General features: G+C 32.8%; 1 protein-coding gene across 11 annotated transcripts in view; it reads right to left on the bottom strand.

The window, feature by feature from the left end:
• Window positions 1–19,513, bottom strand: part of LOC115215626 (tyrosine-protein phosphatase Lar) — a 535,158-nt gene that overhangs the window by 79,062 nt on the left and 436,583 nt on the right. For 8 of the 11 annotated variants that reach the window (XM_036505764.1, XM_036505770.1, XM_036505767.1 and 5 more), the window contains 3 exons: window positions 13,674–13,875; window positions 5,948–5,977; window positions 1,171–1,176 (listed from right to left, as the gene is read on the bottom strand). In XM_036505764.1, the coding sequence (XP_036361657.1) occupies window positions 1,171–1,176; window positions 5,948–5,977; window positions 13,674–13,875 (238 nt within the window). The remainder of the gene's footprint in view (window positions 1–1,170; window positions 1,177–5,947; window positions 5,978–13,673; window positions 13,876–19,513) is intronic. The other 3 variants (XM_036505766.1, XM_036505768.1, XM_036505769.1) reach the window with 3 other exon arrangements.

The raw sequence follows: 19,513 nt of genomic DNA, 5'->3' as shown, positions 1-19,513 counted from the left end.
TGCACCTGGAAAATCTTCAGTCTTGTTGGCAGAGCACTGTCTGCAGTGACTATTAGAGACGCACATGTGAGTAACAAACCCAGCTGCAGCAACGGCATTCGAAGGTGCTGCCTATCAGTCTTTTCCTCACGTTGCTTTTCCTTCAATTTTGCTCTCCTTTATCAGCAACCGTAGGTGTCTCCTCTCATCTTTTTAAACCCTTGCCTAGTTCCAATGTCCAGTGGAAACAATTACCAGCAACACCTTCCCATTTTTCAACGCTCGAGTAATGAGGTTTCATGTCTTTCTCACAGATATCTTTGATACGAAGAAAGTTGTCTTTATGTTCTCTTGTCAAAAACTAGTCAACCATCCATATATATACATATACACACACACATATATATGTACACACACACACAACTGATCATACATATAGAGTAAATACATCAATAAGGAAAAAAACCAAAAAGATTCAGAATATTGAAATCAATAAGAGAGAAAAATATATATATATCTTTCCCTGAAAGATCACTCACCAATTTTGCAGCTAATGATGATAAATTGTTTTACTTTTCCGAAATTGGAGAAAGCCTTTGATATTGTTGTTGAGTAGCTGTGTAGAACTTACCTTATAGCATAAGCTCTAAAACTATCAGTAATTGTTTTAATTAGCCACGATTGATGGGCAGGGGGGTTAGTAATAGAGTTTTAGACCTAACACTAAGATGTTAGTAAAAGAACAAGAGAACAAATATATTACAAAAAAAGACACACACATCATAAATTGGAACAAGTGGCAGAGAATGCAAAGCCACGAAACAAAAATAACAATCTACACCTCACTCTTTCAGAGTGTTTTCACGAATGTCCCCTCAAAATCATGTAAAGGACATACGCAAAAAACCAAAAAAAAAAATACAAAAAACAAAAACTATAGGTAATTATTTTGATTACAAAAGAAGGAAAAAAAAAAGGAAAAAGAACGAATACAAAAAAAATGAAAAAAGGACGAAATAACTACTGCTACAATCATATTGCATCAAGTAGCAGAATCTTAATGCATTATTCTGCAGATTAGCTTAAAATTTTAAAAAAAATACATATGTATAATTAATGATAGTGGTAAAAAAAAAATATACATAAATTATGTGCTGAAAAGAAATTAGAAAGTTTAGTAATTGGCCTCACCTGATTCTGCAGGACAATGGATGGAAAAAGGAAAAACGAAGATTAGTATAATGAATAGGAAAAATATGGTGTTAATATTAGCGATCAATGGTACATTATATGCAAAGAGAAAGGCTGCGCACGCGCATTTATTAATTACCAATCAAGCCTTACATTCAGATTAATTGACTAAGATGAAAATACCAAGATATTTTCTAAATATTCAACTATTTCCATGTGTGCTGAACATTAATAAATTGGCAGGTATAAAAATATCAGTAATAAGAATCACAAGCAGCTCAATATATATATATATATATGTATGTATATACACACATAAATATGTGCGTGAGTGTGTATATATAATTATATATATGCACATACACATAAATATATATAAATAAATAAATGTATATACATATGCATACACACATATACACTTAAATATGCAGATATACACATATATAAACATATATATACATACACATATAATATATCAATATATGTACATACATATATGTTTAAGTGTGTGTATATACATATGTGTATATGCATATATTGTATATAGGCACATGTATATATGTGTTTATATATATATATATATATATATAGACACAAGTGCACACACATATATACATAAGCATTTATATATATATATATATGTGTGTGTGTGTGTGTGAATATATACATATATTGTATATAGGCACATGTATATATGTGTTTGTTTATATATACACACACACAAGTGTACACGCATATATACATATGTATTTATATATATGTATGTACTTATATACGTATGCATCTATGAATATCATATATATATATAACCATTATATGTATATGTGTGTATATATATATATAATATATATATATATATATATATATATGTAAATTTCATGTATATATATGACTATTATACATATTCATATTATATATATATATATATATAAGCATTAATAAATCTCCGAACGAGATGTAAACTATATATATATATATATATATATATATATATATATATATATATATATATATATATATATATATATATATCTATGAATATTATATATGATTATATATATATATATATACATATATATTTACATGTATATATGAATACTATATACATATATGTGTGTGTACATATATATATATATATTATATATATATATATATATACACATACACATACATGAATACTATATATATGAATACTATATACATGTGTGTGTACACACATATATATATATATATACACACATACATGAATACTATATATATGAATACTATATACATATATATATAGTTATATATATATATATACATGTACATATATATATATACATACATATATATATATAGTTATATATATATATATGTATATATATATATAAATATATGTATGTATATATATATATATATATACACGTATACATATATATATATATATAGTTCCCTATGTAGCAAGAGCATAATATCTGAGCAGCATAGTTAGATAGATGAACTACACAATACATGGGGAGGGATCTATGAGTAAGCTAGAGAAAACTATTCTCCAATAAACTGCGCTTTTAATACTGTCAGGATAGCACTGACTTATAAACTTGTAACTAAGCAGGTCAATTTCTTCATAGCATGTTGTTAATAATAAGTAAGTATTGCAGGAAAATATATTTTTACAGCAAATGCGCATAGACATTGAAAACACATGATATAAATTTCTCAAGTGTAAACCAGAATATTTCTTTTCTCAGAATGAGAATAAAGTAAAATTTTGTTTTTCTTCGGTCTTGGAATGATCTAGAAGAAATCATAAAAGAATTAAATTTCAATCCCCAAAACATAGTCATCAATAGCGCATTAATATAGCTAGTAATCCATTGTAGAAGTTGGAAGATGAGGAAGAGAGAAGAGAAGCTATTTATCCTACACTAAAAGGAGAGCAGTAAAGCAATGAAATGAAAGCGCTAGAAGAAAAGTATAAGGTGCGGCTTCTGCGTTAAGGTTGTAACAAGAATTTGAGGCAAAATGTTTATGAACATCTTGTCCACCTCAAACTGTAGAATGTAGGAATTTAAGATCAGGAGGAAAAAATGTATAGCAATCATATGCAAGAGCTTAGTGTGGATGTAACTGAGACAAACATATTGGAATATGTCAAATGTCACAGGATATAAGTTACAGACTGCACACAGCTCTGATCACCAGGAAAGGGTGAAAAAAAAAAAAAAAGAAAGAAACATGAACTATAATGAAAAGACATAGGTTCTTCATAACTAGCTAGATGTGTATGTGATGTTACACACAAGCAGTTAGATTAAGAATTATTCTTAAACTTAATAGTCACAAACTTTTGTGAAAAGCCAATTTAATCTCTTGAAATCACAAATCTTTGAATTCAGCACACATGTTTGTGAGGTTATAATTATTTAGTATTATTTAATATCGTTATTATTATTGTTATTATTATTATTATTACTATTATGCAGTAGGAAAAGACAGTAAAGCAGCCATTTTACTGTTGTCACTTATTAATCTAGATCTATTAGTTAACAATTTAATATCTGTAAACTACTATGTATAGTTACAATTAGATTCTCATAGCAGAGATTACCAATTGAGTTAAGTTACATAACAACTGATAAATCAGAAAAAGGATACAAGCTAAATTTACATACTATGAGATAGCGGAACATTTTTTAGTCTACATTATTAGCTGTTTACTTGGTAAACAATCAGTTTTAGTTATGAAGTTAGATCATTAGTTGAATTCAAGGCATTTACAATCCTTTTTCTGATAATTAATGTATACTGTCTGAATATATGTATAAAGGCACATAACATATGCATGCATATGTATATAACCAAGTATACATAAATACATATATAGACTCATGTACATACAATCACACTGTTTGCTTAAATTTAAGTATTAAATAAAAAATGCATAAGAGCTTATGAAATGAGGTTTTTCTTTCAGCTCCAACCACCTGAATTACGCTAGAATTTCATAAAAGTTTTATAAATATAACAATTTTTCAATGTATCTCAGTAAAACTATATGCATGACAAGAAAAAAAGCATTTTGGTGGAAAATGGCTACACTTTATGAAATAAAAGTTGTGAAAAACTTCCTCAGGAACTATGCACAACTGTTTCACAAGTAAAACAATCCCATAACATCTTAAAATACAGTTTGTTTAGAAGAATAATAGAAAATTCATTTAATCATTACTTTTATTCAGTTATTTTTTTCAGAATTTTAAATTGATTTCCTCATATTTTTATAAATATGTTTATTTGTATTATCTTTTCATCCAAATTTTAGGCCAAAAAATGACTTTGTAAATAACATTTTTGATAATTTCTAATATATTGAAATTCCTTTTAATCAAAATAATATTGTTTGATATAAGAAGGGAAAGGAAAATAAAAATAAATAAATTGAAGAGTCTTTAGACAAGGCTTTTTGTTTTTACAATGCCATCGCTAGAGGATGTCAATAAAACTAATACGACTTAATGTCCAGACTACTTTAAAAAAAAAACAAAAGAAAGAAAGAGGTAAATATTGGAGGGAAGACTTTTACCAACCACCTTCCTCTCCAGTCTTAACGAAAAAAAAGTGTATATTAGATGTACATTTGTAAAATAAACCTATTGCAAAATTTTGAATAATATCCATTATCAAAAGAAAATCAGAACCAAATAAAATTAAATAATTATAAACTTCGAAACTACAACAGAAAAAAAAAAATTTAACTCTCTAACAGATAAACACACACACACACACACACATATATGTATGTGTGTGTACGATTATAAGTATATACATACACTTTCATAAGTATACATGTACATATGAATTAGAGAGTATGTGTGTGTGTGTGTATATATATATGTCTGCGCGTGTGTGAGTGAATATATTTATTGTGTGCACACACAGACATACACACATATAAAAGAACTTAGGACTTTTAAAGTTTTAGCTAAAATTAGCAGCGACCTTCAGAATTGATGCAATTTTTAAAATTTTTTTCCATATAATAAAAAAATATTCTTTTTATTTACAGAAGGTAAAAAACTAAAAACTAAAACCAAACACCCTTCCCCCAATACATATATACATACATAAATACACATACATATATATACATATACACATATATATATATATATATATATACATATATACACATACACGTACATACATGTATGTATGTAAACCTTTTCGCAGATAATGGCTGAAATAAAGTGTGCATAGCTCCGTTGGAAAGAAGGGAGGAAAACAGTAGGAAGATCACTCGGAAAAAAACACGGCAATGGACAAAGACTGGACTGGTAAACCCAGGATGGATTACGTGCAATATCAGGATGTATGGTCTTCAGTCCATCCATCGCTGCAGAAAGAAACTGATTTGTAACGATCGCGCAGTGCAACGCGTCGGCAGCAGCAGCAGCAGCAGCAGGCAGCAGATCAAAGCAAAGGGCAAGCATGCTGGCATCTTCGCAGTAGTATATAGCGGCAGCGCAAAAATTTACATGTACGTACGCTAGACAAAATTGATACAAGTAATAACTGATGCAAAAAACAAAGGCCAGTTCAAGACTGTCAGAAGATATTTGAAAGTCACAATCTACAGGACTTCAGGCTACTAAAAATATTTTAAAAAATATGCAGCAACATGCACCATATAGGAGCACTGTATAAAGACATGGAGGTTTATATGATGGTAATATTATTAATAATGATAATAATAATAAATATTATAAATGCCATACTTTTCAGAACTACTTACGATCAAATATAACAGGTTTATTCACTGGAACTGAAACACACACAAGAGATTTCAGCAATACGAAATGATGCAAGTGTTTGAACATCCCGCACATAAACAACAAATCCATAGGCAGAAATCAATAATTAAAAAAAAAGATATATATGTGTGTGTGTATATATATATATATATTATATATCATATATGTAAATTATTACATATATCCATATATCAATAATATATATATATATAACATATATATAATATATATTATATATATTAAATATATATATATCCTATATACGCATATATATAACATATATATATATTTATATATAACATATATATATAATAATAATAATAATAATAATAATAATAATAATTACAGCAGGCAAAAAAAAAAAAGAAATCCAATGCATCGTTATAGGTGTATTGAGCCAAGAATGATAAGGTGGTATAAAACAGATCCAGTTAGTGCCAAAATTTAGCTAGACATGCTCTCTACCCATGTTTATGCTATTTTATTATTCCATTCGGTTTGCGCTCTATATGATGAAGCAAAAATAAAGTGGATGTATTCAGTGTTTTGTGAGTGTTGTTGATTCCCCCACCACAATCAAATAGCTTGTTGAAAACCTGAAACACTAATTTAATAGATGAATTTGAGGATTAGAAAAATAAATATTGAAGTTTGAAAAAAAAAAAAATTAGAAATAAAACAAAAATAAACAGGAAAAAAAAAAAGAAGTTGCGTTTCTTTACATGACAGGATTTTTTTTTTAAATGTCTTCCATTTTTTTTTTTTTTAATTATAAAGACGTACTGAGATAATTCAGTAACTATGTTTATGCTCGCGATGCAGGTTAATTAAACAATGCCTTAAATTAATGTTAAATTTTGTTATATTCATTATACGAAAATGAATACAAAATGATGTAGCAATTAATAAGAATAATGAAGATGAAGGTGAGAGCAATGATAATGATAATGAAGAATAATGATAAATGCAGTTAAGATGTATATAGTAATAATTATGCTGTTCTTCATTCTCAGTATTTCTAAAGAGTTTAAAGAGAATCAAAGACTTTAGGTACATTCCAGAAGTAAGAGCAAGGCAGAAGTCATAGAGGAAACTGTGGCAATGTGAAGCACAAAGCAGTCACTTCTTCAATAGGTGTAAAAAGAAATTAAACCACTGCACATATACACAATGGGCATATTTCATTTTCTATTGACCAAATCCATTCACAAGCCTTTGGTCAGCTTTAGGCTATAGTAGAAGATATCAACCCAAGGGTCATGCAGAGGGACTGGATCTAAATCGTGTGGTTAGGAAGCAAACATCTTAACCACATAGCTATGCCTTATGTATCACCCATTGGTTTAGCATCCAATCTTCTATGTTTCTAATAGTAGTCATCATCATCATCATCATCATCATCTAATATCCATTTCCCATGCTGGCATGGGTTGGACTATTTTGTTTTGTGCGTTCACACGTATGTGTATGGATGTACACATACGCAGGTATATAATAAAAGTCAAAGGAAAAAAATAATGCTGGCAACCAGCTGCAGAGACCTTTCATCATCAAACATATGAAATATCTGAAAAGGGAACAAGGAAAACATTCCAGAATGGGAAGGAAGAGAAAGGCTAACGGAACTACAAATTGCAAAATAACAGAACAAAACAAATCTCCTTTACTACATCACATGCCCATAATGCAATGTGATGTATATTGCCCAAAAGGGATGAAAATTAATACACTGGCTTAGGGTATATAAGCAGCAAATCAAAGATTCAATTCTTTGAAATGTTCCATGTACTGAACAACTAGACATTTGTGCAAATGGGAAATTGAAACATATTTCCTATTTTCAAAGGAAGAAAATGATCGACCATAAAAGGCAAGAGAAGAATACCATATAAGAATTTTAAATCCAAAACTAGACCAGAAATCATCAACAACACTATAAAAATAACTTCCTCTCTATGAATTACCCCATAACACGTGTGTTTGAAAAGCTGTAAAGGGAAAAAGCACTTAAACTCAATATGGAAACTTCCTTCTAAAAGGTTTATGTCCTTTAGTTTTTTGAAGATCTTTTAATATGATTAAAAATTTTTAATTTGAGAAAATCTTCCTTCAAATAGTATGACTGCATCATGAATTCTTTACAAAAACATTAGTTGAATGTGTATGTGAACACATATTTTTTTATTTGTTTCAGTCATTTGACTGTGGCCATTTAAAATCAGTATTACTGTTCTGCTATTCCACACTGTCAGCCATCTCCTACTCTCACTCCAACACTTGCATTGTTGGAGAGTTGCCTACTCCCCCCCCCCCAGGCCACATACTTGTCTCCTAGCAACACTAATTTCTGTCTACCACTCAGAGTGAGACATCATCACCAATATTTCTACTCCTTTCCAGCTTCTTCTGACCACTACCATACACTCTTCTACTATGTCAATAGTCATGTAGCTAGTGCCTTTACAACAAGAAACCAGTTCCACTTAGCCACTTTTTCTCATACTTTTTACCCATCATCTCCTAGCACCTACAAACCTTGGAGTTTGTCTTGCAAGGTGGAATGGAAAAACATAGCCATTACCCACTGCAAAGTGGATGACATTAGGGATGTGCAGGTGGCACGTAAAAAGCACCCACTACACTCATGGAGTGGTTGGCGTTAGGAAGGGCATCCAGCTGTAGAAACATTGCCAGATAAGACTGGAGCCTGGTGCAGCCTTCTGGCTTCCCAGATCCCCGGTCGAACTGTCCAACCCATGCTAGCATGGAGAACGGACGTTAAACGATGATGATGATGGTGATGATGATTCCAGGCATAGAAATCATGACAAAACAAATACTGGAACATGACACAGTCCTCTGATCCACTGGATCCGTCCAACCATCCAACCTATACCATCATGGAACATGGACATTAAATGATGATGATGATGTAATACTTTGTATCTTTTATTTGTTTCGTGTTTGGACAGTGGCCATCCTGAAGCACAGCCTTGAAAAAATTTCATCCAACAGTCTGACCCCAGTACTCATTTTCTTAAAGCCTGGTACTTATTGTCATTCTTTTTTGCTGAACTACTAAGTTACAAGGACATAAAACAAACCCTCATTGATCATCAAGCAATGTAGGGGTAGGAAACAGAGAGCTACACACATCACATAATACATATATGCATACGTGACGGGTTACCACAAAATTTCCATTAACCAGATTCACTCACAAGGTATTAGTCAGCCCAGAGCTATAATAGAAAACACTTGTCCAAGGTACCATATTTTGGGATTGAACATGAACCACATGAACTTATTAACCACATTGTCATGACTGTGCCTATATATATATATATATGTGTATATATATACATATATATATGTGTGTGTGTGTGTGGAGGCGCAATGGCCTAGTGGTTAGGGCAGCGGACTCGCGGTCGTAGGATCGCGGTTTCGATTCCTAGACCGGGCGTTGTGAGTGTTTATTGAGCAAAAACACCTAAAAGCTCCACGAGGCTCCGGCAGGGGGTGGTGGCGATCCCTGCTGTACTCTTTCGCCACAACTTTCTCTCACTCTTTCTTCTGTTGGCCTGCTCGCGTAGCCAGCGGGGTGGCGTCATTTGAAGGCTAAAACTGCGAACGCATTGTGACCAGCGATGTGTAACTACATCTGATAGCCTAGTCGGTCACGGTGATATATATATATATATATATATATATATATATAAACTTGAGATTAGTTCAGAAACGTAGAGAATTTCTTTTATAGTAGATGTAAAGACACTATATATGCCGAGTCCTTACTGCTGTTAGATTCCCAGACATACATTTCTAGCGTTTTAGCCTTCTTCAATAGGAAATACCAGTGAGATAATCTCCAGCAGATTCAGAGTTAAAGTTGCACTAGAGGACTGCTTGCTCAGAATAAAAATAACAGCAACAGCACCAAGCAGTGATTAGGAATAAATAAACATTAGTTTAGTTTAGTTATATATATATATATATATCAAAAACCAAAAACAGCAGACCTCCATCTCCCATATAGAAGTTTAAATAGGCTGATCCAACAATATATGTAGTATTAGATATTATCAGGTAATGAAGGAAAATCTCAGGAGAACTCGGATTAAATACTGAAACACTAATCAGAAACATTCTAAGACATACCATGACTGAATGGATAAAATTGTGGACTATTCTTTATTTATAGATGCTACAAAGCAGACCATTTTGTTCTTCATCACTTCAACTGACATAGGCCAGTTGTCAAGAATATTTATCAGATCAGAAATAAGCTGAAGTCAAGTCTTGGAAAAAAATTATCACTCACCCACTGAATGCTATGAAACCAGAGCCAAGTTTGTTCTTAGCAGCATAAAAGATATTTTGCGTTTGCAATTACTTTGGAGGAAGTAGAGTATTCATCTTAACCTTAAAATGGACAACCCTCAAGCAACATCAACAGGTTTAATTTAGTTTTATAATTACATGTCAAAAGCAACATATTGAGAGACTTTCTATCCTTAATGGGTAAATATTTCTAAAAGTAGTATGACAAATAAAGAATAAAAAAGAAAATGTAAAGATAATCTATATGTGCATACAAAGCATTGCTAACATTAGCAAATGTTTAGCTGTGGACTAAAGACAGAAGTCTTAAAAAGCTTTAAAGGAATAGCAGGTCTTGAGTTGTGTACAAGTAGAGTTTTATTAGATTTCATCTAGTAATCGATGTGATGAAGTAAAGAACATGACATTAAGGTTCAAAATTCCCCATTGCAAGACTAATCAGAAATGGGATTGTGTTCTTTTTGGAAACAGAATGGCTTCCATCTCATAAATAGATACTATTATGCTTCACTTTTGAGGAAATTAAGAGAAGCTATCAAAATCAAGAGGCGAGGCAAGATCAGCAAAGGCATCCTCCTCCTGCAGGACAACGCTCCGGTCCACAACACGCGTGTCGCCAGATCAGAAGCACAGGTGTGCAGCTATGAACTCCTCCCCCATCCACCCCCTACTCTCCTGACTTTGCACCCTCTGATTTTCACCTCTTCCCAGCCATGAAATTGTATTTGAAAGGAAAGCGTTTCCCAGATGATGCAGCCTTGATTTCTGAAGTCACGTCATGGTTGGAGGACCAAGCTGGGGTCTTCTACAAAAACAGTCTCCAGAGCTGCATCAAACGATGGGAGAAATGCGTAACTCTGGGTGGTTCCTATGTAGAAAAAGACTAATAACTGTGCCAAGTGTCGTTGCTCTACTGCTATGGGAAGTGGGTCAGGGGCATTACTTATTGAATGCCCCTCGTAGAAGTCAAAATTTATATCAACTGTCAACTTTGAAATATCTTTGAAAATCCCCTAAGAATCAGCTAATATAATGATCAGGCAGCTAGCCATGCCAGTCATACACAGCAAATATAATTAATGTGTTACCTCAAACAATACATATGGTATTATTCATTGCACAATTATGATTATAAAGGGTTTAGTAATTATGCTTTTTTTCATATTCTAATCTACTTATATACATACATAAAAATTTAATTGATCCTACATGCTTGAACCCTATGCAGCACTTTTTACATATACACATACAAACACACACACATATAATCACTTACATTTATGCAGAGGCACACACATAGACACATCATAATATAATCTGTTGAAAGGTGTACAGCAAATTGTAAAATTTGATGTATATAATCCTTATTTTGTACAATATTGGATTGAAAAATCTGGTACAACACAATGATGAAAGCTGAAATATTGCACTAAATTCCACGAATTTGTTCCCTGTGGTTAAGAAAGATAGATTCAATACTCTGATATTAGTATTGTGTATTTATAATAATCCATTTGGTATTGAAATACATATTGTATTGGAATCTGAATAAATATAAGCAAAACAAGGTAAAAAAAGAAAAAAATAATTAAATTAAATTTTAACAAAGTTTCAACAAAAAAAATCGTCCTTTTTGTAAAGTAAGAAACACATACACACACACAAGTATACACACATATATGTGCACATACAAATGTTGGACACACAAGTAGTAGTAGTTATAATAGTAATGCAGGTTTCAGAGACACATTGTTTATGGCACTAAATGGAGCTGTTGACCAAAGTTATCTGACTAATCTTGACCAATTTACTTTGTAGAACTGCACTTGGTAGTCAAGCTGAAACAATTTCTGAAGACTTTTTTTTGCCTCTTAACAAAAATTTAGAAGTAATACTGATGATACCAATTATGAAATTATGTCTAAATTGGCTTATGAAAATCTCAAAAACTAATGTTTTAAAAATAAAATTGTATTCTAAGATTTTTATCAACAAATTGTGCTTAGTAATACACCTGGCGTTTTGATTTGGAGATTTATTTTAAATAATAATAATAATAATGATAATAATAAAACTTTAAACAATTTTTGATCAAAGCTTTTGGTTAATTGAAAAGAAGAAAAGGAAAAGAATGCAACCTTGTTTTATTTTCACATGCAATAGTGTATACATACACATTCATATATATACACATTCAAATATATATATATATATATATATATATATATATATATTATATATATGAATGTATATGTATTAAAAGATCATACTTTTTGTTAGCACTTCTTTTCTTTTCCCCTTTTCCCTTAGGAGGTTAATTTATTTGAAAATTGTTTCAGCAAAACTCCCCACCTTTTTTGATCCCCGATTTATATTAGAAAGTAAAAGAAAAATGCAACAAATGCAACCTTTTTTTTTTTTTTTTCTTAAAAAGGTAATAATAACGAGCAAATGCATCTAAGTGTCCGCAAGTAACAACTCGGACATTTGGACTTGTCGTCCACACGATATCCAATGACATTCACATCCCAAGAACCAGAATTACACTAGACATATACATACATGTATAGAAGTTTGGTGCAAGCAGGCACAAGACAACACACCCATTTAGCTCAACTACTAAAGATTACCAAACGTGTTCAGGGAGATAGGTTCTCCAGCCCAAAATTTCCAAAGACATTTAGCCCAAATTACATGCAATGCTACAATATGTAAGGAACATGTCAGATGAAACATGCCAATGAAGACAGGCCATGATGATGGAATTTGTATTGTTGTAGTGTTGTTAGCTGAAGCTAATATATTCTTAGAGTTTCATTATGTAAAGTATTTTAGAGGAGTGAAAGTAGAGGCCTATTACATCTCAGGTGAGATTTGGAAGTTTCTGGTACAAAGCTAACTCTGTGGAAATATAGGCTAAGCTGTGTTGATTGCTAAAAATTGAAACTCTACAGAAATTAAATGAATGATGCATTATAAGGCCATTTTGTGGTAATATTCAGAATCTGAATACTGACCTGAATTTATCTTCTAAGTGGGGAAATACATATTCCTGTATTTACTCAATGTGTACTGAAATAAGTATGTTGTAGTTGATGTGTGTATAAAATACTGTTTCTTCTTAGAGAGAAAGAGAGAGAGTTTGGACTGCACTCATCTGCAGACAGGGAAAATAATTCATTTTGTCAAGTGAATCCTTAATTCTTTCATTAGTGAAATAATGATATGGTAAGAATATTTTTGGGGAATTTGTAAATCTTCGTTGTCTTTGTGTTGTAACATGCATGTCGATAAATTTTCTTTTTTTTTAAAAAAAGACATCAAAAATTAGCAATGAAGTGGAGTGGGTGATAAAGACTGCATTACCTCCAGGATTTGTCATTACTTGAATTTCTTCTGAAAGAGGACCTTCACCAGCACTAGAAAAAGCTAAAATGGTTATAGTATATGTGCTGTTTGTTTTCAAGTTAAGAAGAGTTTCCACTTTATTCTGGCCATTGTTGTGGGTTTTATGGTCCCAAAGAATAATAGGGAGATCTGGATTCAAAGTATAGAATATTTTATATCCCTGCAAAAAAATAAATAAATAAAAATAAATATATTATGTTTAAGAAAAGCATTTTCCATGTGTTTTTTTTTAGGACTTTTAAAAACAGTGCAACTCTAACAAAAAGCATTTTCCTTCCAGCAATTTTTAAAAAAATTATTAAAATGTTATATATTAAAGAACATTACAAAATACTAAGTTCATACCAAATTTTTCTTCAAAATGAGCAGGTTAGTTTGTTATTGTTTTTGTTTTCAATTAATCTCATTTTGTCTGCAAATATTTCTTATATTTTATCTGCTTGGCCAGTTTAATTCAAAAGATTTCACAAAAGATAGATGGAGTTTTATATCTCAAATTTTAATTACCAATGTTCTGTTTCGGCCCCTTCCATCACACTTTAATCTCCCATTCCATAGAATAAAGCTGCCTCCCCTTTCTACTTATAGCAGCATTCATTCAAAGGGAATCTTAGGCTTGCAAGTTGCATAGTGACTTCACTGGCACTGGTGCCACAAATAATAATAATAATGATGATGATGATGCAGTACCAGTTACTGGCTCTCGTGGTGTTAACTGATTGGAAGTACATGGCCTCTGATCATAACTGATTGGAAGTGTTATCATGCACATTGTTTTATCTTGGTACAAAAGATGGACTACAGTAAATATTCTACAATACCACAGATTGGCTTGTCAGTTGTTTGACCATAACCTGTAGAGCATCTCCCTTGGTGGCTGACGACATGTGCATCTCTGACCATGAGCAGAAGTAGTGCAGGAACATCATAGCCATGTGTTGAGAGGAATTCTTTGGAGTTTGAATAATTCACCTCTGGAAACATTGGTGTTTCATTTGTTACAACCCTTATTCAAGGACCATTTGAGTAGAATGGGCTAGTCAAACTGAAGAAAATTCTAACTGGGCCCCATCTGCAAGGACATGCACTGTTTATCTTCAAATGAGATCACCATGTTGCGTACATATGGTTGTGATGCATGTGCCTGGTGTATCCCTATTAGATGGGTATACTGGGCTTTGTATATTTTACCCCTGTGTTATTTTGATGGCATGCACTACTCTCTCACTCAATAATAATAATAGTAATAATAGCACCCAGTACATCCTCTGAATTGGCTGGCATTAAGGGCATCCAGCTATAGAAATCATGCCAAAGCAGACACTGGACCTTGATGCAGTATTTGGACCTGTCAGATGCTGTCAAACTATTCAACATATGCCATCCTCGAAAACAGTGGTGATGATGATGGTTTATCACATATATTATTTCAAAATTGTTCGTTTCATAGATAAGATTGTGTAATTACATAAATCTCAAAATATTAAAAAGAAAAATTTTCCATACGAAGCAACAATTCAAATAATTATAAACAGGTCCAGAATTAAACTTTCCTCATAATTCTATTTCATTATTACCTTCAGAAGTTCTACACTAGCAGGGGAAAATGTGTACCTCTATATTTTCCCAGCAAAAGCCAGTAGCTAAAATTGAAAATTAACAGTTAAAGCAGCCTGATGTCAGTACTTGCACATGGTCACTTTGCCTAACAGAAATAGGAACTAAATGCCCTTCAAACCATGTCTTAGGAACTAAAAAAAAAATAATAAAATAAAGGATGCTATTGATAATTTAGACCTAAACACATTGTCAGAAAATAAGATGGAATGATCATTAGAGGAATATTCTGGTAACAGGTATGCTTGACCAAGGCTAAGCAGGGGCTAAAAAAACAATAAGTCTTTAATATTTATCCTTAACCAAATATAATGTCAAATTATTTTTGTATAACCTTAATTTAGCTCATATATTTCTCTACCAAAATCTTTCAGTAATATCACTGAAGCAACCACAAGGCTGAAAATATTTTAAAGTCAGACTTGTATTTTACAATAATTATTATGTTCTGTGCAATTTTGAAACCAAAATAGCAATACCATTGACCATTGCACAAATTCTGCTATGGGGGGTAGATAGACAATGACTTGAGTACCAGGCTACAAAGTAAAAGTAATTCTTTTATAACAGTATTTCTAATGAAACGTAACTATTCTCATTCGTTAAAGCTGTTTTCCTATGCCAGCATGGTTCAAATGGAGTATTTTGTGAAATGCTAATTAAAGTTGGGTGTTCTTGTTGTCAATCTGTACTTGTCTTAAAAGTAAAGGTTTTTTTTTTTTTTTTTTTACTCCACTGCTCTTTATAAATGCAGTTCAGTTATAGCTATAATGTCAATGAGAAATGTAAGCTTCATTTTGCTCCGGCAGTGACAAGTATATAAACAATCATGAGTGGCTGTGTGGTAAGAAGCTTGCTTCTCAACCACATGGCACCTTGGTCAAGTGTCATCTACTATAACCTCAGGCTGAATGGATTTGGTAGACAGAAACTGAAAGAAGCTCATTGTGCATGTGTATATATATATATATTTATATATAATAATAATATTAGGGAGTATAGCTCCAAACTTACAGGGAAAAATTAGATTTAGTATTAAATCAAATTTCACAGTATAAATATATAAAATATTATTGTTTCATAACTTTTGAGACATTAATTTAGCTGTATTAGGTAGATGTAATTTTAGATTGTAGCCTTTTGTGTGCGTGTTAACGTCTGGCCCCCGTGCTGGTGACACGTAAAAGCACCATCCGTTCGTGGCCATTTGCCAGCTCTGTCTGGCACCTGTGCGGGTGGCACGTAAAAAGCAGCCACTACACTCACGGAGTGGTTGGCGTTAGGAAGGGCATCCAGCCGTAGAAACACTGCCAGATCTGACTGGGCCTGATGAAGCCTTCCAGCTTCACAGACCCCAGTTGAACCGTCCAACCCATGCTAGCATGGAAAACGGACGCTAAATGATGATGATGATGATGATGATGAATTAGAGATAAAACCACTATTAGGCAACTCAAACAGTGATAGACATAAACCAATACATAAATAACAAATAATATTAATATAATTAATATAAAATATAATATACATTTTTTTTTCCCAAAAAGTATAAAAATAATGATACTAATTGATATTTCATATTTATACATATATATATATATATATGTATTTGTGTGTCTGTGTTTGTCCCTCCACCATCACTTGATAACCAATGTTGGTGTGTTTATGTCCCTCTGTAACTTAGCAGTTCGGCAAAACAGACCAATAGATTAAGTACCAGGCTTACAAAGAATAAGCCCTGGGGGTAGATTTGTTCAACTAAAGGTGGTGCGTCAGGAAGGCTGCAGTCAAATGACTGAAACAAGTAAAAAAGAAATGAAAGAATCTGTGCATGTATCCCCTCTTGCATACACACAAACAAATACAGTGGGTTTCGATGCAGCTCCTGTCAACATGTTCCACACACAAGACACTGGTTGGCTCAGTGCTATGAAACAAAACACTTGCCTAAGATTCAACCCAATGGGACTGAAACCTGTATAATATGATTGTAAAATTGTGTAGTTCAGAAGTTCTTTCTAATTTATCTTTCTTTGCTAACAGAAAGACTAGCAGTCATTTTGGTTCGATTCATGCATTGTGTTCAATCAATGGCACTGGGGAATAGCTCTAGGTTTCATAAGAAACATCAAGAAGCACTAGCATTAGAATTGGTACATACTAGTGAAATGGATGGAAGCACTCCGTCGGTTACGACGACGCGGGTTCCGGTTGATCCGAATCAACGGAACAGCCTGCTCGTGAAATTAACGTGTAAGTGGCTGAGCACTCCACAGACACGTGTACCCTTAACGTAGTTCTCGGGGATATTCAGCATGACACAGAGAGTGACAAGGCCGGCCCTTTGAAATACGGGTACAACAGAAACAGGAAGTAAGAGTGAGAGAAAGTTGTGGTGAAAGAGTACAGCAGGGATCACCACCATCCCCTGCCGGAGCCTCGTGGAGCTTTAGGTGTTTTCACTCAATAAACACTCACAACGCCCGGTCTTGGAATCGAAACCGCGAGTCCGCTGCCCTAACCACTGGGCCATTGCGCCTCCACACTAGTGAAATACCTACTCAAAGTACAGTCAGTCAAATATCAAATAGTTTTTTTTAGCCTAGTCTATTTCACTAAAAACGCAACAAGTATATAACGTAAGAAAGCAATCAGAATCTAAAATTTATATCAATGGGTTTTTTTGGGGAACAATATTTAATTTGCAAATAAAGTATTGTTCTAATTATATTGCAGGCTTTGTAGTTCAAAATAATATATATAGTATAGAGCTTTTTAAAAAACAAAAAACAGAAAACTGCAAGATTTCAGACATGATTATAAATGTACTTGACAGAAAATGTAGTTCTGATGTAGAAGAAACAAAGCCAATAACAAAAACATTAGTTAACGTCTCCTTCACTTAGACATTTGAATATTAACAAAAGTGAAAATAGAAGACCTTCTGTTCAGTGAAAAAGGAAGGGAGTAGTTTATTTTTCCTTTAAGGGGCAGGGGTGGTGACATATGTGCAATATGTGTGTAAGCCAAAATCATAATGGTGAACACTGTCAGTATGAAACACCCTAGAATTCACTAGTCCACAATTCCAGAGTTAATTTGTACATTGACACTAGGGATTCGAGAGAGAGAGAGAGAGAGAGAGAGAGAGAGAGAGAGAGAGAGAGATTCTGTTGTTACTCTAACAAGTCACAACAGGAAAAGGTCTAAAGAAAAATTATACAGCAAAAACAAAGCCCAAAACATAATGGTCAGTACTTTAAGACTGTATTAATAAAAGAATTAAGAAACCTCTAATTTTAATCATATTTCTATTTCAGTGACCAACGTATGATAAATTTTATTACTCTAATGTAGGATAAATTTCCTAAATTAATTTTTAAAAAGTACCTTTTTCTGACTTCATAAAACTGAAGCTTATACAATCTATATATCACAACTAAGTCTTTAAGATGTTATGAAAGCAGCGGCCAGTAAAGCCTGTTGTGTTGACCAACATTAGCAGAGATGGGTGAAATGTGTCCATAAAACCTTTGTCTTGTGTTTAAAGCAAATTATGCTTTAAACCTTCATCAAAAGCCTGGTGTGTGTGCCATCAAGATTCTTCCTTCACAGCCCAGGTTTTGGCTCCATAGCACTGAATGATCTCTACACAGGGTCAAGTCCAGTGTGTCTGTAACTTACTTGAAAACATGTGGCAGTTTCAAAGTCAACAAGATTGACCTTATTAGGGCATGTGAAGAGAATATTCAGTGATACTGTGCAGCATTTTAAGTGTCTTCAACCATAAGAGACACTGTGAACAAGTGTCATCTACCATGTCTTTTGAATGGAATCTTTTTTTTTGTGTGTGTGTGTGTGGGGGGGGTACGTCTCTGTAGAAGCCCATCACGTGCATGCTTGCACACATGCATATATCATCATCATCATCTTTGGGTCTACTTTCCATGCTGCCATGGGGAGGATGTTTTGACAGGATCCACCAAATCAGAGGGCCACATCTTGCTCCAGTGTCTCAGTTTTGGATAGTTTCTATAGCTGGATGCCCTTCCTAACACTAAAGCTTTACACACAAACAAACACAAAATAATGCAACTAACATAAGCTATTCAGACTGTATATATTGTTGAGATAACTATTCCTCTGTAATGACTTTTCTTGTTCGTTATGACAAGCAAATA

This window comes from Octopus sinensis, linkage group LG9 (assembly GCF_006345805.1).
Source record: "Octopus sinensis linkage group LG9, ASM634580v1, whole genome shotgun sequence".
NCBI classification, from domain to species: Eukaryota; Metazoa; Mollusca; class Cephalopoda; order Octopoda; family Octopodidae; genus Octopus; species Octopus sinensis.
Note: the sequence above shows the minus strand (reverse complement) of the source record. Positions and strands in the feature narration are given on the sequence as shown.